The sequence below is a fragment of the Homalodisca vitripennis genome, chromosome X, assembly GCF_021130785.1.
Source record: "Homalodisca vitripennis isolate AUS2020 chromosome X, UT_GWSS_2.1, whole genome shotgun sequence".
In the NCBI taxonomy this organism is placed as follows: Eukaryota; Metazoa; Arthropoda; class Insecta; order Hemiptera; family Cicadellidae; genus Homalodisca; species Homalodisca vitripennis.
Genome location: NC_060215.1, coordinates 43,239,473 through 43,263,592, shown reverse-complemented (window position 1 = coordinate 43,263,592; position 24,120 = coordinate 43,239,473). Strand labels below are relative to the sequence as shown.

The 24,120-nt window shown below is 32.4% G+C and overlaps 1 protein-coding gene across 2 annotated transcripts in view; it reads left to right on the top strand.

Moving 5' to 3' along the window:
• Positions 1-19,279, top strand: part of LOC124368506 — a 75,127-nt gene extending 55,848 nt beyond the window's left edge. The window contains exons 3-8 of one of the 2 annotated variants that reach the window (XM_046825753.1): positions 4,419-4,530; positions 5,595-5,726; positions 9,691-9,797; positions 17,766-17,920; positions 18,299-18,340; positions 19,164-19,279. In XM_046825753.1, the coding sequence (XP_046681709.1) occupies positions 4,419-4,530; positions 5,595-5,726; positions 9,691-9,797; positions 17,766-17,908 (494 nt within the window). In that variant the 3' untranslated portion in view covers positions 17,909-17,920; positions 18,299-18,340; positions 19,164-19,279. Of the gene's footprint in view, positions 1-4,415; positions 4,531-5,594; positions 5,727-9,690; positions 9,798-17,765; positions 17,921-18,298; positions 18,341-19,163 lie in introns of both variants that reach the window. The other variant, XM_046825752.1, reaches the window with a different exon arrangement.
• Positions 19,280-24,120: the final 4,841 nt, after the last annotated feature.

The following is a 24,120-nucleotide window of genomic DNA, read 5'->3' as shown; positions in this document are numbered from 1 at the left end:
ACGATGATAAACATTACAACTGTAGGGACCGTAAGGTATGATCGTAATATAACTTTTGGTAATCTCAGTAATATCGAACAAACTCTTGACCCTTTCTAAACTGCATGAATAACTATGAATATAGTCCTTGAGGGCTGTCCAAACATAGTTCTTACCAGATAGGCTGCTCGCCCACAATGTGCTAATCACGTTCTTTGTTTGCTCTAGCCTTGTTCGTTGTGTTCCTTATTACAATGAAACAACAAAGGCTCTCAATACTGTTCTTTTCTCCAATTCTCTTTGTATCGTCCAAGCCTTATTAACTTTTGAATATCTCGAGATTGCATGTGCCCCAGGGAAGTACTTATATTAGTCAGTTCCACTTAATTTTTTGAAGTTTGTTATTCCGCGAGTAAAACGTCTCTCTGGGACTGCCAATGTTTTATTCAAATTAAGCATTCTATATCCTTGTAGAAAGTCTGTTCAGTTTGTCTTGGACCAAAAATGTAATACCATCGTTGGTTATAGTTGGGATAACAGCAAATAGCCATTATTACGTAATCCGTTAACAAACCTCCTCTGTTGAATATTCAGATCTTTTACATTCAAGGTCACATTGAGCTGTTATATAATCAGATATTTTTGTACATCGGATTTACAGGTCAGCTAATTCATTATTAGTTGAAGATTAAATATTCCCCTACGTCAGACTCATGACTACACAACGGATTGCTCGTAAGCTTTGTAAATCAATTACGAGTTAACTTCAAAAGTTTAATACAATTACAATCCTGTAATCGTCCTTTGGTAACGGATTCGTAAAACTGTTATGTCAACGTGTACTTTACGCCTTTCCATGAGCGAAATTTATTAATGACCTATTCTTTTTTATTTGTAATACTTAAAATTGTCTCTTATGGAACCGCGGTAGTTTTAATTGGAATTGCGGTTAGATTAAATAATAACGAAGTGTAACGTCTCCAAAAATATAATTTGTTGTAATTGAAACTAAAGAGTACTGGAAAGTCAAACTTGGTAAAATTGATGTTATCACGTGATTACATACAATGCAAAATGTAGCACCGATCAGTGTTTTACCTTATGGATTTTAACCTAAAAACGAAGAATTTGAATTTTAATACTTTTGCTTTAAAATGTCCAAGTATTAAAACAAAGTTTTATCAATAGATGTTTTTAAATGTAATGAAACACAATTTCTTGTTTTGGAAATAAAACTGTGACCAAATTTAGCATTTAACCTATTATATGTAAAGGGCACATAGCGGATTGCAATAATTTAATCGATCCCAAGTTTTCTTACAGTATATCAAAGAAAACTACGTTTAGAAAACAGAAAACAAAGAAACTAAATCATGCTTAAGCTTAATGATTAACTATTAATTTGATTTCTTTAAGTTAATTTCAAGGCTGCTTTATGGTGGTCCAAAGATATACATGTATGAACGATTGGAAAGGCCACATCAAACTCATTCATTATTAATGATTAATTAATTTTAAACCATTGTTCATAGATCATTTTCGGTATTTCCATTTTATAATGGTTAGATCCTGGTTTTTATGAACCTTGTTGTTGAGTAAGTACATGGTATGAACATTAGTATTGTTCAGTAGAGCTGCGAGGCAGTACTGTTTTTGTTTTGCTGTGTACAGTAATACAGTGCAAACAATACAATACGAACTCAGGAAAGTTATATGTAAGATGCAACCTTAGTGCAAACCAGACCCCTCTTGCGGTGCCACTTGTTTTAATCATATTCAAGATATGAGTGACGTTACATTGAGTCGATCGATCGTGTACGTCCCTTGCTTGGTAATTTCAATATTAGACTCCTTGACTTATGACGTTAGCAAGCCGAATCGTTATGCCCAAGACATCAAGGTTGTCACATAATTTAATAATTTACATAATGTAATCAATAAGTGTTTACCACAGCGACAATACGAGTTGTGCTAAATCATTTAGATTTAGAATTGTGGTAACAATTCTCTAGCACAGACATACAAATTTTTTCATTGCCATTCATTCATCGCCAATATTCCCACTACAATCCGGCATCATTGTAATAATGATATGGTCTCCCAGTGTATTGCCACAAATTATAAAATTAATATGATTAAACGAGAGAAATTTCATAACAAATTCGTACAGTCTTCACCAACACAATTGCAAAATTACTAACTCACACTTTGTCAACATATTTCAGAACTTTTAACGTAGTTTTAACGATATGACTCATATTGAAAAACTTGTTTTTTAAACCTTGAATTTTCCTAGTAGCGTTCTATGTCGATTCAAAATATTCTACTTAAATTTAATGACAATACGAAGTTACATCGATGGCTCCAGATGAAAGGCATCTCCAGTCGAAATGTCACAAAACTAAACGAATACCCAATAACAGTCGTTACACTATAAGAACAGCAATAATGAGCCTTTCTGATTGGTAAATTAGTGCAATCACGCGCGCAACAATCGCCGAATTATTGCGATTGTCGTTCAACAAAATGTTTGCAATCGATTCCGTTGACAATTTAAATGGTCCATCAAAGTCAAGTACCTCAGATCCTAAGCTTAACTTTCTTTCTGTTTGACAAATTAGCTCAAAAGAAATTAGTACTAATTGAAGAAAAATCAAGTAAAACTTAAATTGCTTTTATTATTATATATTATGATTATGTAGAGTATCTACTAAAAGAAATTTAATTGTTCCCATTCCTCGCAATACCTAAATTTTAAGTATCATATGGCGTAAAGTAAAAAATACCATAATTAATTGAAACTTTTTGAAACTGAAGGTTTTAAACACTCACTAAGACTTATTTACAGTTCACATTAGAACAATCCAGTATTTGTCAAAAATTCGGCATATTTGTAAGTTTTGGTCTGGAATAAGCTGTAACACGAATATCGTAAGATATATATATCGCAGTAAACTGTTTTAATATATTAACTCTATTTCATTTTAATAAGTAGGTCTACAAATATAAATATAACGTCATAACGAAAGATAAAAATAAAGATAAAAATGTTAATTAGAATTCCGCTTTGCATAAGACACTTACTCTTGTAGTAATACTTTACAGAATTTAAAAACGGTTTATAAATGTTGTGTGAATATTTCTTTCTTTACCGGCCCAATAAAAACACAAACGACAACCAAGAGCATAACACTAGTAAAACAAAGGATTTTTTGTTTGCTTTGAAATAAATATTTAAAACAAGGCCGTTTTCTTTTGATTGAAAAAAAACTGAACATTTGATTAAAGGAGTATTGTAATACTCGTATTGTATATTACTGAGCGTCAGACAGCACAAATGCCTAATGAATGACACATTATTTAAAGGAAAGGTATTAAATAAAAATAATTGAATGTTTGTTAGAATATACATAATGACAGTGACAGTTGCAACATTTTTTGAACTCACTTGCTTGATCTGAAAATCCCCTTTAGTGTAGTCTGTGTAACAAGGTAATTAAATAATAATTACGTATTATGTTTACACAATTTATTAATTTTTAATTTTGCATCTTAATGTGATCCATCAAAACAGAAATATTTATGGTTATATCTTTAAAAACTCCAGAATTATGCCCGTCTCGTTATATAACTAAAACTGTACTCGCTATAATGTTTGTTCGTATACTAAAATCATATTTTACTATAGATATATGTAAATCTAAGGTTATTGGAAATAAATTGGATGAATTTCGGGGTTTCACTCTTACCAGGTAAAGGCATTTCATATATGTTCTCTCAGGGTCAGTAAAAATATGAAACGTTTAAATTTTGAGCTCCTATACAATTCTTGTGGTTCTGAAAGACAACGGACAACCGACCGAATCTGTATCAAGTGCTTACTCTTTAGACGTGGAAATACTGCTATAATGAAAACATGATTGCTATACTGGCATGTCAATTCCTATCAGACCACTGAACTTAGTGACCTGTAGAGTTCAATTATATCCACACGCTAATATTGTAGGGGATAGCCATTTGCTGATATGTGTATTTAATTTTGTATCAGTAGATTAATATCTTGCATGATAGGTCGATTTTGCTTAAAAACCCACTTCTTATATAAGTTTAAACTATTAAAACGATTTTATAGAGTTTAAAACTGAAACGGATATATATTTTTTTCGTAAGTCAGATTAAATTAAATTTAACAAAGAATAAGCCTCACAAACATTAGACTGGCTCTAGCCGGCGCTTGGCGTGTTATCTCTGCCCATCTCCATTAGACGTTTATAAATCACGAGATCCATTTACTCAACATTTACCTCAGCTGTGATACTTTTATACCGACATTAAAGGGTTTGTTATATAATATATTTATACTAAGCTTTAAACAGCAGCAGCTTAATATATTTTGGAAATATACAAGACCATTATCTGTGTTCCTTGTGTTCCAGAAGACAGCGGCGATGATAACTCGACATTCCGGGTGTTCTTGGGCTACAGCAGCAACCCGTGGGGTCCTTCCTTCGAGCGGGTACCAGAGGTCGACAAACCGAGATCTAACCGGAAGTCAGTACACACCTTTACTATCACAGTTTTGTAAAGAAGCTCTTGTTTAAATTGCACCTATACTACAGATAAACCGTGAGAATGAATAAATGAAAACAAAGAGCAAAGTATTCAGGAAAGGATAGGTCACTCATGGCAGAGTTTCATTATAATCCGCCATTAAACCAGTACTTAATGCTTTGAATGTCTATGAATTTTGTAACTATGTTTGAAAAAGTACATTTTATTTTGTACTTATTTATTATACCGACCTCATTTTCTTAGTTGTCTGTATATACTAAATTTATGAGAAGTAATGTACATTTATTTAGTTATTAGATTAGTATTGTACATTTATGGCATTAATAAAAGTTATACTTATGTTTCTTTCAAAATAGTTTATTTCAAGCATAGGTGGGTGTCCCTCAAAGTTGTTTTACCCAGCATAAACTGATGGTTGGAAGCAATCAATATCAGACCCTCCAGTGTTTTGGCTACTGAATAAACCTCAAACAAACATCAACATAAGTTACATTAATTTTATAAATGGACGGAATTAACCTTCTACTAACTTTGTAACTCTATGCAACCAACACTTCTCCCCGACGTTGGCTTTTATCAACCGTTTAATTACCTTACAATGAGGAGAATGGTTAATTTTAATCTATGGATACAAAATAACAAGTTATTCACAATTTATTAAAATTAATGGGTCTTATTTTTCACTAATCATTGTTAATGCCTGAGCTTACGATAATTTCCGTCGCTACGTTCTACTCTGTCCGATTTTTCTTAATTGCATTTCCCTACAAAGACAATTTATTTGTCATTAGACAATTAATTGAGGAGGACTTGGTGTTGTCAGAACTGTAGAATTCCATCACCTACCCAATTACTTCAAATAGAAAACTACCCTTCATCACCTGTCCTAATTGTACTTCGATTCCGCTAACTAAAAGTGTACATATCATTTTTCTACGAAGTACCCTGCAACGACTACACACGTATACTCTATTTATAAAATTGGATTAATAAAGAACCTCGGTAGTACTTTAACTTTAATTATGTAAGAGGATGTCTTACAGGCCAAAACGCAGTGTGGTTAACCTGTACAACATGGTGGTGTGTGCGACAGGCTGCAACCCTCTAGACTACAAAGGCTACGGATGCTACTGCGGCTTCCTCGGATCAGGATATGCCGTGGACCCTATTGACAGGTACCACCCTCACCTTCTTATTAGAATGTGAAAATAACAATTTCTTGTAATTAGTTCATATTGTCATTTGCGCTACAAAAATATTCTCGACATAATTCCTCCACTACATTAGATTTCCCTAACATAGGAAGAAATTAATAAATAGGAATTAACGTTTATACTAATTATGACTGCTCCTCTTCTCTGGTTCCAACAAGACACCGTCTCAGACTTAACTCCTGGAATATGTAGTCATGTTCGTCTGAAGAGATCATAAGAAAGTCTACAACGAAGAAGCTCAAAACGAAACATTTACATGGTTTCGGTATCAGAGACACCTATAAATAGGTGATTCAATTCAATTTTGAGTTTAGCTCCAGTTCACCTTCCTTTTATTGCAGCGACTGGTATCTGACACTGTATTTCAACCCTTCCTACCATAGCTACGTTATGTGTAGAAAACTCGGTTGCTCCACCGTGCTTAGAGATCGTGTATATCACATCGTAGTGCACTCACTTGTATACTTGATGAGACAACCACTTCGCCTATTTATAGGTGTCTCTGATGTCGAAACGATGTAAGTGTTTCGTTTTGAGCTTCTTCGTCGTCGACTTTCGTTGGATCTATTCAGACGAACATGACTCCAGATTCCAGGAGTCAAGTCTGAGACAGTGTCAGATACCAGACGGTGCAATAAAAGGAAGATGAACTGGAGCTAATCTCAAAATTCAATTGACTCAACCCTTCCTACCACAGCTACCTTATGTGAAAACATAACAGTTTAGGGTAAAACGTGGACCTCGAAATTCAGTAAGGAGATCTAACAGAAGAACACTCATAGTATAACGTTGGTCTTCTTACTTTTCGGGCATGAAATTTACTTATTTCCGTTGATCTGCTGAAATTGGCAAGGCAAAACTAGTAATAGCCATGTGCTAATGCCATATCCACCTGCTTTGCTACAGTTACCATTATACACATTACATACAAGTCACACATTTTTTGCTGTACCAAGTGTAGATCTACTGGTAGGTAACAGTAATCCCAGCCAGAAGTTAACCCTCTTAGGGGTCGCTGACATTCCTCTCTTCTTATGTAACGTGACAAAACAACAAACACACACGAACATGTACACGAATGTTTTTACGACTCATACTACAATCCACTAATTACGTTTATGCCTTCCCCCCAAAAACACACACACACACACAATTATTAATACGCAAGTTTTGCAGCAACTTCTTGTTTCACCAGTCTTAAATCTCTTTTGGGATTATACCTGATTTAGCAACAAGCCGTATGGGAACATTATGAATACATCGCTCCACAGGTAACATGGTCTTCCCAGCCTCAAGCATTTTTAATGTATTAGTTTCACCAACGATTTGGAAGTAGATATTTTATACATTGCAGTCTATAAACTAAATAATTGTAACTATTACTATGACGATTATTATGAATAATTATAGTATCTTATAAATTAAGAAGATTTAATAAAAATTTGGAATTGAGTGATCATTCCTTGACCAATAAAACTATTTGAAATGTTGATGACTTTTGAGTACCTATTTTTTTAGTTACATTTCTGAGGAAATTCATTAATAATTTTATACTACAACTTAAAATTTACAAAGTAGTTTAAGAATCTCTTTTAAGTTATTTATGTAATTGGCTTACTTGCATGTTATGGTAAATCCATATTTAAACTAGCGTTCGTGTCACTGTATTTTGTATGGTACGTAGAACTATCTTGGACGTTACATGGCCTGTTAATGAAAACATTTAATCAAATTTGTTGTAAGATTTTTTGAAATTTTGCTTTTATAACGAATTATATTTTTTAAACAGACTTTTTACAAGATCCAACTTTTCCCTTCATTGTACGCAAAATGAACATTTTCATCTTCCCCAGAAGGTGGGATTTGATTTCATTCACTATGGTAATGCTTTCACTTATAACATAAAAAAGGGGTATCAGTAAATATCGGAAAACATTTAAGTTCAAAAAGAAACATAAAAAAATAACATAAACAAATTCATGATTTCACTAATCGAGAACTCATGAAGCTAGCAGAACTTATGTTCTCACAAAAACATAAGAGCGGATATTAAAGTTAAGAGATTTACTCGCAAGTACAGGCTACTGAGACATTTTATTGCTGTTCGACAAGACTAATGTTCCGACAAGAAGACGCTGTCAATACCTGTAACACGACTCGACTCATATTCTGCTACAAGAATACACACACTCCTTTTTATCTTGATCGAGATGTATGTTGTCACTTTTAAGTTATTTAACTCAGCTCAGTGCTAATCGTTGCGTCTTTATATAGGGTGACTGCCGGGAACCGGACGAATTTGCAACAGCTGTTACATTGTTGTTACACGTTCTAGGGAGATTGAGGTTATGTCATTGTTTTGAGTGAGCTTTACCATTTTAGTCACGATGGATCAGTGGTCAGTTCAGCATCGTGTTTTTATTATTTATGCACATTTATTAAACATGGCGAATCCGTTATCAAAACACAGCGTATCTTCCGACGCCACTTTAATATTGCGCGAAATGACACGGTTCCAAGCCGGAATACATTGCTAAGATGGGTGCACAAGTTTAGAACAACAGGAACAGTATCAAAGAAAAAGCCACCCGGTCCAGCAAGACCAGTGAGAACACCAGACAACATCGCTAGAGTGAGAACTGCTTTGATGAGGAGCCTGGGTCGCTCTGCACGAAGACACGCACAAGAGCTACGCATGAAGCGCGATTCTGTCAGAATAATTTTAAAATCAGATTTGAAATTTCATCCCTATAAAATACAGGTGGTACAGCAACTGAAAGAGAGGGACTATGGACAAAGAGAAGATTTCGCAGTACGTATGCAGGTGTTGTTTACTGATAATCCTGATGTAATGATGTTAATAGGCGACGAAGCTCACTTCCACTTAAACGGTTCAGTGAACAAACAAAACTTACGATATTGGGCTCCTGAAAATCCATGTAACTTTCATGAAAAACCACTCCACTCTCCAAAAGTAACGGTTTGGTGTGCTGTAGGCCACTTTGGGATAATTGGTCCGTATTTTTTTGAGGAAATGGAGTCACAGTGACAGTGAATTCTGCACGCTATGTTCACATGTTGGAAACATATATCAAGCTACAACTTCGGAGGCGAGGAATAAACGTGAAAAATGTTTACTTCCAACAAGATGGGGCTACAGCGCATACTGCCGCTGCATCGATGCGAGTTGTGAAGAAGATGTTCCCTGGCAAGTTGATTTCACGTTTTGGTGACGTGCCGTGGCCGCCGAGGTCACCAGATTTGTCGCCCTGTGACTATTTCTTATGGGGGTATTTGAAAGCTCGTGTCTATGTTCACAAACCACGAACATTATTGCAGCTAAAAGATGCAATCACCGAAGAGGTGAATTTGATTGGACAAGACATGTTGATGAGAGTGCGTAATGATTTTCTCCTGAGGTTGGAAACCTGTATCCAGGTTAACGGCCATCACATGCATGATATCATCTTTAAGAAATAAACCCAAACTAGGATAAAAGGTTCCATAAAACATATTTTTTTGAAATGGTATGTTTTCACCAATATATATTCCACAATTAAATAATTTTACTATATAAAATAAGGTTGTACTATTCATTTAAAATACGTCCGGTTCCCGGCAGTCACCCTGTAGTATTTATTTTAAAACATAAGTTCTCTCTATGAAAATGGGTTATTAAAGTTGAATAACATCATCAGGAGCTAATGCTTCCAAACATTTTACATGGAGTACCGTCATAGATAATCCACACTAATACATCAAAGCACATATGTATGTCACACACAATTCCTTTCCAGATTTTGAATTAAGTATGTTACTTAGTTTTTGTATGGATTTCTTTTATGGCCATGTAGGTCTCTATATGTGTAAGGTTTTTATTTGTTTATAAAAATGTTGACATCTAATTTATGTTTTCTGTGATCAGGTGCTGCAAGATGCATGACTGGTGCTACACCAAAGCTGACTGTCCCATGTTTTCCGAGTACTTCGTGCCTTATCACTGGACCTGCTACATGCACAGGCCCCTGTGTGGTTAGTGACTAGTACCAACATTCCGGATAAATATGTTTTCCCTGGTCAAATTTCGTTAGCTGCGCGAAATTTCAAAGTTTTGTCTACTATACTTTAAGTACTGAAATAGTAATGAAGACCAAGAAAAACAGTGTTTATGATGGTTTGAACAAGATAAGAAAACATGTTTAGTTTTCAAATGATCTGATACTAATAGCTCCAGCCATCACAGCGTATACCGATAATACATTCCGCGCTGCCCAGCTCTGATGGCGACGTGCGATATATATCCTCGAGATAGTGCCTATCACATAACAGAATAGAATTTGAGAGGTTCTAACCACTAATGTCTTCGGTCATCACAGCGCATGTCGACAATACATTGACGCTACCCCGCTCTGATGGCGACGTACGAAATCTATCGTCGAGAGTGCCTATCACGTAACAGAATAAAATTCGAGAGGTTCTGACCACTCATATCTCCGGCCATCACAGTGCATGCCGACAATACATTCCGCGCTGCCCCGCTCTGATGGCGACGTACGATATCTATCCTCGAGATAGTGCCTATCACATAACATAATAAAATTTGAGAGGTTCTAATCAGTAATGCCTGTGAAGCTATCATATATTATAAACTCATTTATAAAAATGTACAAAGTTTGCCCATTTCCTTTGTGTAATACTGAATGTTGTCAATGAAGACCTCGCAGAACTTGGACCTACCGGCATTGGCCGACAGAAGTAGTGGATGAAACAAAAAGGTTTCAAGTGTTCTAAATGTTGTAACTGAAAAGGGCAACGAAAACAAGAACCACTCTCTGGTTACCTTGTGCTAAACACACATCTCAAATATACAATGAATATAATTAGTTTAGGGAGTGCCGATGGCCGAGCGGTGTAAGTCGTTGGACTTTGGGTCTGAGTTAAAGATAGCGCAGGTTCAAATCCTGTCTGTGACCATTGCACTTTTTATCAGTACCATCAACCTCGTACTGTATCGACTCTCCCCCTTGTTATGTTTGATAAGATCCTCGCACAGGCCAGTGGCCCATGAGGACGGATAGAATAATGCTTCAAAGGGAATCGGCCCCTCCATTTTTTAAAATAAAAATAAATAAATTAGTTTAAACTATTCACTCTATATTACATTTCAGAGTAGATTTAAACATGTTGCGGTCTCTTGTCCGACGAAAATTCGGGTTATCAAGCACGTTTCTAATTGCCTACTGGACGTTCACCGATACAAATTCCTCGTCACAATTTCATTTTTTATAAATATGCCAGTTAGTTGAAATAGTATTTTTGTCATACAGTACAGCTTAATTTATTATTCAAATGTGTTACTTGCAACTGAAAATAGACGAGATAAGTATAATTTACAATATTACATACCACCATAAATATGAAACAGCTGCGGTGCAATATAAAATAGTTATGTTATCATACGACCTGTAAAACATCAGTATCTTAGTAGTTGTACGCGGTGAATTGAACATCACCTAAGTAACTGTAATAGCAGTTTTTTAACATAACACGTTAATTCATGTGTGAATAACGTATTGATATTTTGTAACGCCGAACTGTTTACAGCTCTGAAAACATTAAATTTGAATTGAGTTTAATGCAAAAAGTATATATTAATGTTTTTTTTCATACATTTGTCCGTACACGTCACTAGAGGCAAAACATATTCGTAACATTTAGTTTAAAGATGAATTAATCAATAAATAATCCTTAATGTACATGAGGCAAAACATATTCGTAACATTTAGTTTAAAGATGAATTAATAAATAAATAATCCTTAATGTACATGAGGCAAAACATATTCGTAACATTTAGTTTAAAGATGAATTAATAAATAAATAATCCTTAATGTACATGAGGCAAAACATATTCGTAACATTTAGTTTAAAGATGAATTAATCAATAAATAATCCTTAATGTACATGAGGCAAAACATATTCGTAACATTTAGTTTAAAGATGAATTAATCAATAAATAATCCTTAATGTACATGAGGCAAAACATATTCGTAACATTTAGTTTAAAGATGAATTAATCAATAAATAATCCTTAATGTACATGAGGCAAAACATATTCGTAACATTTAGTTTAAAGATGAATTAATCAATAAATAATCCTTAATGTACATGAGGCAAAACATATTCGTAACATTTAGTTTAAAGATGAATTAATAAATAAATAATCCTTAATGTACATGAGGCAAAACATATTCGTAACATTTAGTTTAAAGATGAATTAATCAATAAATAATCCTTAATGTACATGAGGCAAAAACATATTCGTAACATTTAGTTTAAAGATGAATTAATCAATAAATAATCCTTAATGTACATGAGGCAAAACATATTCGTAACATTTAGTTTAAAGATGAATTAATCAATAAATAATCCTTAATGTACATGAGGCAAAACATATTCGTAACATTTAGTTTAAAGATGAATTAATCAATAAATAATCCTTAATGTACATGAGGCAAAACATATTCGTAACATTTAGTTTAAAGATGAATTAATCAATAAATAATCCTTAATGTACATGAGGCAAAACATATTCGTAACATTTAGTTTAAAGTTGAATTAATCAATAAATAATCCTTAATGTACATGAGGCAAAACATATTCGTAACATTTAGTTTAAAGATGAATTAATAAATAAATAATCCTTAATGTACATGAGGCAAAACATATTCGTAACATTTAGTTTAAAGATGAATTAATAAATAAATAATCCTTAATGTACATGAGGCAAAACATATTCGTAACATTTAGTTTAAAGATGAATTAATCAATAAATAATCCTTAATGTACATGAGGCAAAACATATTCGTAACATTTAGTTTAAAGATGAATTAATCAATAAATAATCCTTAATGTACATGAGGCAAAACATATTCGTAACATTTAGTTTAAAGATGAATTAATAAATAAATAATCCTTAATGTACATGAGGCAAAACATATTCGTAACATTTAGTTTAAAGATGAATTAATAAATAAATAATCCTTAATGTACATGAGGCAAAACATATTCGTAACATTTAGTTTAAAGATGAATTAATCAATAAATAATCCTTAATGTACATGAGGCAAAACATATTCGTAACATTTAGTTTAAAGATGAATTAATCAATAAATAATCCTTAATGTACATGAGGCAAAACATATTCGTAACATTTAGTTTAAAGATGAATTAATAAATAAATAATCCTTAATGTACATGAGGCAAAACATATTCGTAACATTTAGTTTAAAGATGAATTAATAAATAAATAATCCTTAATGTACATGAGGCAAAACATATTCGTAACATTTAGTTTAAAGATGAATTAATCAATAAATAATCCTTAATGTACATGAGGCAAAACATATTCGTAACATTTAGTTTAAAGATGAATTAATCAATAAATAATCCTTAATGTACATGAGGCAAAACATATTCGTAACATTTAGTTTAAAGATGAATTAATCAATAAATAATCCTTAATGTACATGAGGCAAAACATATTCGTAACATTTAGTTTAAAGATGAATTAATCAATAAATAATCCTTAATGTACATGAGGCAAAACATATTCGTAACATTTAGTTTAAAGATGAATTAATAAATAAATAATCCTTAATGTACATGAGGCAAAACATATTCGTAACATTTAGTTTAAAGATGAATTAATCAATAAATAATCCTTAATGTACATGAGGCAAAACATATTCGTAACATTTAGTTTAAAGATGAATTAATAAATAAATAATCCTTAATGTACATGAGGCAAAACATATTCGTAACATTTAGTTTAAAGATGAATTAATCAATAAATAATCCTTAATGTACATGAGGCAAAACATATTCGTAACATTTAGTTTAAAGATGAATTAATAAATAAATAATCCTTAATGTACATGAGGCAAAACATATTCGTAACATTTAGTTTAAAGATGAATTAATCAATAAATAATCCTTAATGTACATGAGGCAAAACATATTCGTAACATTTAGTTTAAAGATGAATTAATAAATAAATAATCCTTAATGTACATGAGGCAAAACATATTCGTAACATTTAGTTTAAAGATGAATTAATCAATAAATAATCCTTAATGTACATGAGGCAAAACATATTCGTAACATTTAGTTTAAAGATGAATTAATAAATAAATAATCCTTAATGTACATGAGGCAAAACATATTCGTAACATTTAGTTTAAAGATGAATTAATCAATAAATAATCCTTAATGTACATGAGGCAAAACATATTCGTAACATTTAGTTTAAAGATGAATTAATAAATAAATAATCCTTAATGTACATGAGGCAAAACATATTCGTAACATTTAGTTTAAAGATGAATTAATCAATAAATAATCCTTAATGTACATGAGGCAAAACATATTCGTAACATTTAGTTTAAAGATGAATTAATCAATAAATAATCCTTAATGTACATGAGGCAAAACATATTCGTAACATTTAGTTTAAAGATGAATTAATCAATAAATAATCCTTAATGTACATGAGGCAAAACATATTCGTAACATTTAGTTTAAAGATGAATTAATAAATAAATAATCCTTAATGTACTTATTGACTATGCGTCTTTCAAAACAAATTGGCATGTGAAATTAAGGAATTTATTTACGTTTTCAAACAGCTGTGGGTCTTTTTGAACGAGATGCAGATCAAATTAACGTATTTCTCCAATGTACAATTATTGTTATTTGGTATTACTACTTAAGGAGCAGCTTTTAACTCTTTACTACATTAGCAATTGAAAAGTAATTTAGGTGTAGGACGGAATAAATCAAAACTTCCTTAACTGGCGTTCTTTTTCACTATTGAGCTGTTCTGTCCCTCAATAAACCTTTCACAAAACAGTTATTAATTCATTTGTATTTCTATTCACGAGAGTGCTTCCTAATCAGTTTTTTGTTGGGTTAAAGTTTCATTTCATAATTAAATCCTGTTAAAACAACTTCCATAAGAAAATATTTTACTCACTTTGAGGAATTATAGGCATTTCAAGCATTAATTTGGGTTATCTTGAAATCAGGTCCGAGAAAAAACGGCTAGAAATCAAGGTAGGAGTTTTTTCAGTGTGTGTATGAAAGGTTTATGAAGAAAGGGGATTATTTATTTATAAAAATACTTGCACTCCATGAAATATATATTATTTAATAGTATGTTTTTCCCCTACGCAATAATATCATACATAGGCCTGCTGTAAAAAATGCATATCTTTTCTTCAGCCTTTTTTCCATGAGTCAGATTATAAACCTGTCAAAAAGAATACTTTAAACGCTTACAATACCTCGTAGTGTTTTTCTTTCCTCTTATGAAATAAAGTTGTTATTTACAAGTATATATCTTAATTTGTATTAAATAAAAAAAATACGCTCAAAATCCGATAACTGCACTTTAACTCACTCACATAACACAATACTCTCACGTACAGATTGTGTTTACATCTTCAAATCCAAATTGGCAATCACCTCCTTTTGATCAAATGTCTTTTTATCAATTCCAGAAATTTTTTCTGTGCTACTTTAACTAGTGAAATAGAAATATAAAGAAACAACTTTACAAAGTATTTCTAGTTCCCATACGGCTATCTCATCGAATCATATGTCATATGGGGCTTGCACTGAACAAAAATACATCTCCAGACAGCACTTATCACCAGACCGAAATTCTAGAGAGGTAATTCCGAAAATCAGGAATAACAAACTCGTTTCTGTGAAGGATAAAGGAATCTAAACCTCTTTTTATAAAGAAACAAAAGCTTTTTTATAGTTAATGGTAAATAATAGGTACATGTATGTGACTAAGATATCCTTGTTATAATCAGGCCCGTACTCAGACCGGGTTTTCCGGGCAATTTTACCGGGGCCCGGTCCAGCCCCGCCATATTTGTACAGGGCGGGTGGTAGTACATGACGGGGCCCGGCCGAATATCTTTTCCGGGGGTGCCAAAGCTGAGTACGACCCTGAACACACTTTTATTGACATTGCTTTGAGTTTTCCAAGATAGCGTCAATAATAATGTTATCTCAGCCTGGGCTGAGCGAGATCTACAGGCTGGACTGAGGCTTTATCTTCAGTAGAGAATGAGGGGGGAAATGAGCCCTGCCTCCTCTCCGCACTCTCACCCACATTTACAAAATAATATTTCTACTGCAGTTATTTGCGTTTCCCCAAGTAACTCTCTTTGTAACAAAATAAATTATTGCAAACCACCTTATAGTCAATATGATGTAACCTGTCTCCTGGACCCTAGGCTACCTGGGACTATCCAGGACCATTCCCGACACTCTCAGCCGCTCGTAGCTGTTTCCTCAATGACTCACCTACTAGCTTCCCCACTAGATAAACTAACTATTTTACAAGAATCACGATTTCCGAAATTTGTTTATATATTTGTACATAAAAAATACGATAAACTATACTAAACAAAGGCAAAGTTTATGAAAAACCAAACAATAGATAGGCAGTCTGTTTAAAGTTTATAACAATAAAGTAAGTACCAGGGTAATTTTCATTATTACATTTGTTTATTGCATCGTGAGGCCGTCTTGTACCATGATTCTCTGCAAAAGTAAAGTAGGTTTATATAAAATGTCAACTAATTTTAAAATTTTATACTTTTTTGACAACAATTCTATTTCCACCGCAGTAAGTGTTATAGTCTGGATCATTGATCTAACATCGGGTGCAACGTACATTAATTAGAAAATATTTCTCTCTAAAGTGAAGATATCTGTATGAGTATATACCAGTATTAAAATATATATATATATATATATATATATATATATATATTTGTACACCTTGACATGTATCATGTAATTCATAACACTTTTTAAACAAATATATATTTAAAACGAAATTCAAGATTTTATCATAACTGATTACTCCAGAGGAGTACCGTCAAGATTAACATCAGTATCAAAATCACAGCTTTCAGAGTCACCAGGTGCCAAAGTAATAACTAATTCTTCGACACTAGTGTCATCAAATCCCTCTCTGGTCTGACACATTGGCTTCGATTTCTTTTAACCCATTTAAACCCTATAATGTTTCAAACTCTAGCCAATGTCTGTATGCAGCCATGGCACAAATCAGCTGTGGCTAAGCTTGTTATTAGTTTTCAGAGTGTAGTCACTTCTCAATGTTTATAATCACATGGTTTCTGATTGTATTTCTTTTGAAAACTATCTAGCTCTGCTACAAGCAATTTAAAATGTGTTTTTCTCATCGGAGTAGACAGCTTAAGAACGTTATATATCCCAGGATTGTTGTTTCTTAGACTGCTGTCATTTCTTGCAAAAACTGTTGTGTGTTTTGCTCCACTTCTTTAAAGTTATGGTCCATGTTTACTAAGGTGGTTTCACCTTCCAGTGATTGCTTTAACTGCAATCTCATGCAACTCAAAGTTCTTTTCTGTATTAGCTTTATCCCTGACCAAACATTGCTATTTATGTTTCATTATTAACTTCATTATTAACATTATTAAATTAATCCATAAAATCCACATTTCCAAGCTTTTTTTAATTTACAAGTTTTATCAAAGAAATAACATCTCAGGATAACCTCAAGTGAAGCCTAAATAAATGCTGTTTGTTTATACAGGCCCATTCCAAACACGATTATATGAAACATTATTATCTGTTCCTCAGATGAGTCATTGAAAAATGGTTTTTCAAATCAAGCACGCAGCCAGTAAGTTGTGTTTGTTACAGGTTCAAATTCGCTCCTAAAATCTACAACAATAATGTTGACGTTAAGCTGGGATTTCATTGCTAACTAATCCCCCCTAAATTTTAACTGGCTACGGCCTTGTTTAAAAATCATATGTTAAATAAATTTTATCAAAATTTTATAACAAATTATATTTACTTCTGGAGATTATTATTATATTCTAAGTAAAATTATCAATAGAAACGTAAACTTACAGTTTGTTATTATTCCAGCTTTAGGTGTATCCTGTGGGCAGAGACTGTGCGAGTGTGACAGACGCCTAGCTGAATGTCTCAGCCACTACCCTTGTCCTCGCAGCAAGGCTGTCTGCACCTCGTCGCCGTGGAGGCTGCTGCAGAATCTGCTCATGTTATAATATCTCTGTAAAGTAAGTAATAGTAGTGGATACAATTATTGTTTGCTAAAGCTTTATCGAGAGCATAACTCTGTTTGTCTGGGGTCCGAAGAACTCAATACTTGATCACTTAGTACGTTCACCCAACTTTCATTATCTGTAGTGAGACATAAGGAGCAGATGGTTACTGTGTTGTTCATTTTCTGCTTTCTATTTATTAAAAGGCTTCATTGTATGATTTTTGTTCATGTTGCTGTGATGGACTTGTATATCAAGAACCAAACAACAACAACAATACTTACTTTTAAAATCAACGAATCTCTCAGAATAAAGTATGCTATGAAATTTACATGCTTATACTTACGATGTAGTTAGATAACATAATTTTAAAACAAGTATGTCATGTTTCAGGTTTAGAAGAGAGAAATCTGTGATATTACGAATTTTTAGAAGGTAATTCCAATAAATCTTTTGTTAAACTGTATACTTCCATGGCACTCTAGGTTTAACGTTATTTTCATATTCAGTACATTTGTTAAGTTTTCACTATGCAGGTAGAATCTTTTCCAGCATTACCCCAGAATTCACATAGCCCCTTATACTGTATAACCATAGTTAAGTTTCATTAAACTATGATGGATGAAGAAGGTAAGGATATAGCATGATATAAAGGTGCTACTATATCAAGGCAGCAATGAAACTGGGGCCTCTCTTACTCCATAAAATGGTATATAAGCTTTGAAGTGGAGTGGGATATTAGATTATTACTTTATTATTTTATTTAACTTACTTCGTATTAAACCGTCTACATAAGTGTGATTATTTATTTGTAATTTATTTGAATTATTTATAAAGTAACTGAATTTGTTTAAATATTATTATTAAAGTGTTGAATAATAACTTCAAAATATGTATTCTTGGTTCTATATTGAGGAATAATTTCCTTATAGCTAATGACATTTCTTGGAGTTATACATATAATCAAAGAAATATGTACAGATCGAAAAACAAAACTATGGTCACAGTGAGGATTAATATTTTTGTTTAATTTAATCAATGTAGATCTGATATGAAAATAATTACTATGTTGTGTTTTATTCCTCTATAAAACTCATATACTTTACATTCTCTGTTAAGATTCCTGTTAGCATTAGTGTTAGTGTGTACATTGACTGATTTTACCTGTAAATTCTCACACCTATACATTACAATGTGTCATAGTTATCTTCATATAATTGAATCCAATTACTGTAAAACAATATTGTTTATATTTCAGAAATATGAAACCAGTGTAGCAAACGTATGGAGAGAGAACACAAAGACTGACTCCGCTGCTCATTATCCTATAGTTACCAATGCCAACTTAGCTTGCAAATAAATTATTATCCAATTTGTTTGTCTATCATTCTTCCTTCAAGTTTCCTTGTCACACAAATGTAAACCTAACAATGCGTCTGTAGTTCCAATATTGAAGCAGCTTACAATGTCAAGGGCAAGTAGTAGTTTTATTGACAAAAATGTGAAATATCACATTTAAAACTTATTGATATTAGTCCAACTTGGAAATAGTTTTTCACCAAGTTGGAAATTTACATTATTTTTCTCCTCTGTACAATGTAAGTATTCTTGACTTTAGCCGATTGCTTGTAATGGTACATACCAGTCCAGACTGAACCATTCAGCAAGAAGCATGGTGAGGGGAGGACAACACAGTCCCCCACTTCCCACAAATAACATACCCCTTTCATGGTTCGACCAAGTACAAACTGCTCCAAAATATAATGGTACATACCACTCCAGACTGAACCATTCAGCAAGAAGCATGGTGAGGGGAGGATGACACAGTCCCCCACTTCCCACAAATAACCTACCCCTTTCATGGTTCGACCAAGTACAAACTGCTCCAAAATATAATGGTACATACCAGTCCAGACTGAACCATTCAGCAAGAAGCATGGTGAGGGGAGGACGACACAGTCCCCCACTTCCCACAAATAACATACCCCTTTCATGGTTCGACCAAGTACAAACTGCTCCAAAATCCACGATGCACTAACAATACAAGTTGCCACACCTGTAACAGCACCACTGGCTTGGACTGCACCGAGTGATTTCTTATGGACTGGAGAGGGAAGTTTGGATTTGTGCATGCACTACTGCACTTCGAACTACATGATTCAGTCTGTAGCATATAACAGTGGTAGTGAGTCTGTTAGAAAGACTAAAATTGAGAACACCACGTTGGTTTGCATGCACTATATTCAGGTAAAAAAATTATGTTTATGAATATTGATTTCTGTTGCATATATATGGAGTTATTTTTTATATTTTGTGACCCTTTTCGGATTACTTTTACTGCAAGGTACTCTGCACAAACAAAATATTAACACATTAAAACTGTGTTGTAATGTATTTTGTAAACAAAATAAAACTGTTATCCTGAAGAGCCAAAGAACATTTTTTTAAAGTTTTTTTTTATTCCAGTGACAAAATGTATTCTTCTCCCAACATGAAGATCGTAGCCAGGAAAAAATGTTGGGGGGGATGTCCAGACAACTGATATTTTCTCGTAGTGGACAGAGAGGAAGGCTCCATTTAGATCCTTAAAAAGTTCTTGACCCATTTATTTGTTGAGATCTATCTTCCAGCAGTACATGTCAGTAATATTGAATCATTTAAATAATAATAATCGTTTACTAAAAAAGTAATTGAAAAAATGGAAAATTTGGAGGGGGTTCAGACCCCCCAAATAATATGCTTTCTTAATTTTTATGTACATCATATTTCCAGAGGTGTATGAATTTTTATATGGAGCAACTTTAGTATTTGAGTTCTGTGTAACACTTGGTTTGGCAATTTAGGCATCACAGTGACTACTTCTTTTGATATGATGTATTACTTTTACTATGTTGAATATACCTAGATGTTAATTGTTTAGGCTTTTTCCTTTCTATTTCATTCCCTTATTTCAATACAATTCAATCATTTAATTTCACCATTACTACTATCTCATTTTAAAATAGAATATTTTAATATTTTTGTTGTATTATGGATTGAGATAAACATATAGTTTTCTACATTTCATATATACAGATGAACTTCAGAGTTGAGCTTATTTCAGTGAAATACGTTATTTTAATTTCATTATACAATTTTACCATAGGAACAACAGGACAATTGCAAATACTTTTTTTCTGAGGATGTATTAGCTGCAGTATCTTAACTTAGCAAACAATTAGGACGTTTTAGATATAGCAGGAAATATGCCATTTTAAATCATTAATTTTTTTATGGTAAACTGTTTTATTACTATAACCTATTTAATTTATTCATTGATTCTATATTATTATTTATACAATTATTATTGACAATATTGCTTGGTACATTTTAACTAAATTTAACAAATCAATTCAAACCAATTTTTCCTCTGTGTTGGTGTTACATGTTGAGAAAGTATTTCTTGGCACACTGGAAATAAATCAAATATTTATTCTTCAAAAACACTATCCAGATATGTTATTAATAGTCAAAAATACTCTGAAGATGTATTGACAGTAAAAAGTACTCTAAGATATTTTGAATCAGTACATAACATTTTATTATGTAAAGTTTTTATTTTACCAGATGTTAATGCAGGAATATGGTAATTTTTCTAAATTTTATAAACACAGGAAGAATATTTATGAGCAAAGGAAAACAATTTCAGAAAAGAGTTAGGTTTTGAAAAACAGAGACACAAAATGGACATCTATAATATAATTTGACGGTAATAACAATTTAATCCAGTGCCTACCTTCTACCCAGTGCCTAAAATAATTAAGCGAAATAAATCCTTATAATCAAGAAGACAGGATTAAGAAGTTTTTAATACTGGGAAAATACTGAATAATGTTAAATAATGCTTCACAAAAAGAGAACAAAATAATGAATAAAAATGTGACCCCCACGCCAGCATAGGAGCTTTATTTAATGAGTTTTGTTGGTTAATAAAGAAAGACTGAACGCAAACCAACAGAATGAGGTTGTGGAGCCAGTTTGAATGGCGGGCCTTATTGGATTATACAGTAATTCAATTCGTAAAGGACTTATGTGAAACTTAAGTTGTTGCACAATCTTCTTCACATAGCTGATATCATTGGCTTAAGATATTTTTGGATCCCTTATTTTTAGAACTTTGAAATTTACTAAAGATTAGTCACATTGTGAGCTAGCTAATTCAAATTTTCATAACTAGGAATTAGAACCAGGCTGGAATATATGAGGCACAGTTATATGAATATTAATAAATCTATCTACAAGTAATTTTAATTGTGATAACATATAATACATAGTAAGGGTATTAAATCAGCGATTTAGGTACACGGTTAATTTCTTTGGCGACATATTTGGTTTGGACTGCAAAATCTTTTATTCACAGTTGTTTTCCAAAAGTAATTATTTACACCATTAAAGACTAAAAAGAAAAAAGTATAGATAAAAAAATTGCATATACAAGATTAGTATTATATGTATTTCATCAACGCTACTGTTAGTACATGTTAATGATAATAATTGCTGCAGAACATTAAGGAATCATCAGTTGTAGTGCAGGTTTACTCAGTATTAAAAAACTTGGGAAATACTGAGTGTGTGTATTTCTTTTAGTCTTGGGTAGGAATTTATCTCTTTTGGACTTTTTACAAATAATCATTCAAGCATTAAAAGCAAAACCACTGAATGGTTTGGTTGATGTGCGATGAAACTGGACAGAGAGTGTCTACTTACCTACCTTCAATAAGACACTTTTAATTGAAACAATTCCTTTTATTTTGTAAACCTCCCCACTGTCAGGCATTACTGTTTATAAAAAGATAATACTTTGAAGTAAATGAAGTTGTTTGGAAAAGTCTATATGTGCGTTCTTACATATATGATTTTTTACATAAAAATCTTTAATTCTGATTTTTTTATAACATACATTTCCTTTCTACTGATGTAGGTTTTTTATCAACTCTGTCTTAATAAAATGTTTAATAAATTTGGCTAAATCATGAACTGAAAATAAAATATGTATAATATACCGATACTGATATAACATAATAAATTATAAAACACTGCCTTAAATCATAAAATGAACTTTTGACAAGCCTTGTGGAAATCTGTTATAAGATAGTATTAGAAATACTCAAATTACACAATTCACCAAGAAACAGCCGAAGAGAAAGTTGAAGAAAGTTGTCAATGCACCTACAGTACCTGAGGGACAGGTCTATTCCCTAAGTCACATTACCTACCCGCGTGTCCCTTCAGTTTGTTGTATCTTTGGAATTACTTCTCGCTTGTTTTACTTGGCAATCCCTCAGATTACTTTTGCCAGGATTTTAGTAATTGACATTGCACAAAAAAATACAAGCGACAGGATGAAAAGGATCAAATAGAAATTGAGGTATTTACGGATCTGTTTCTAGACAGATTTACGGATAACAAGGAGTAGTGTGTTTCAGCATTCAGAAACTACTTCTATAGACTCAATTTTGAGTTTCAGTAAAACTTTCAGCACTATTACCTGCAATAACACATTCCCAGTCATATTTTCCATTTTTTAAATCATTTATTTCTACTTATATTTTATTTTTTTATTTATTTCATCAGATTTGTACCAAATGTAAATTTGGTGTTAATAATAACAAAGATTTTCGTAAGTCATTGGTTTTTAAGTCGAAAAACACTGTGAAAATATACGAAAGTAGAGATGGTGGGAGGCATTTCAACAGTTGTAATTTGCACAATATAAATGCAATATGTAAATTAAATACATTTTTTATTTAATTATACAAGCATTCTTATTTTGTATTTGTTACTCTTGGTAAACTGACTAATGGAACATCTGTTGCAAGTGCAAAAAATTCAACTATATTAATACATTATTTTATTTATTTTTAAACCTACTCACACACTACAGAATTTGAGCACCTGACATTATTTCAAGGTGATTCAGTTTAATATACTTTTTGTTTGTTTGTGTGTAATGTTGTTTTTACAAAAGATGGATTTAATTGGTGGGTAGATTATGTTACCTATGTGGTGGTATTTGGGGGAAAGTTTACAATACCTACCGCTACTTAGCAAGAGCAGATTCAATACTGATTTTTGGAGAGGGCCACCTTGGTTTTAGTTTAAAATTATCTTTACTATAACAGGTAATTTACATTGCAATACAACAAAATATAAAAATTGTTGAAAAAAATTATACT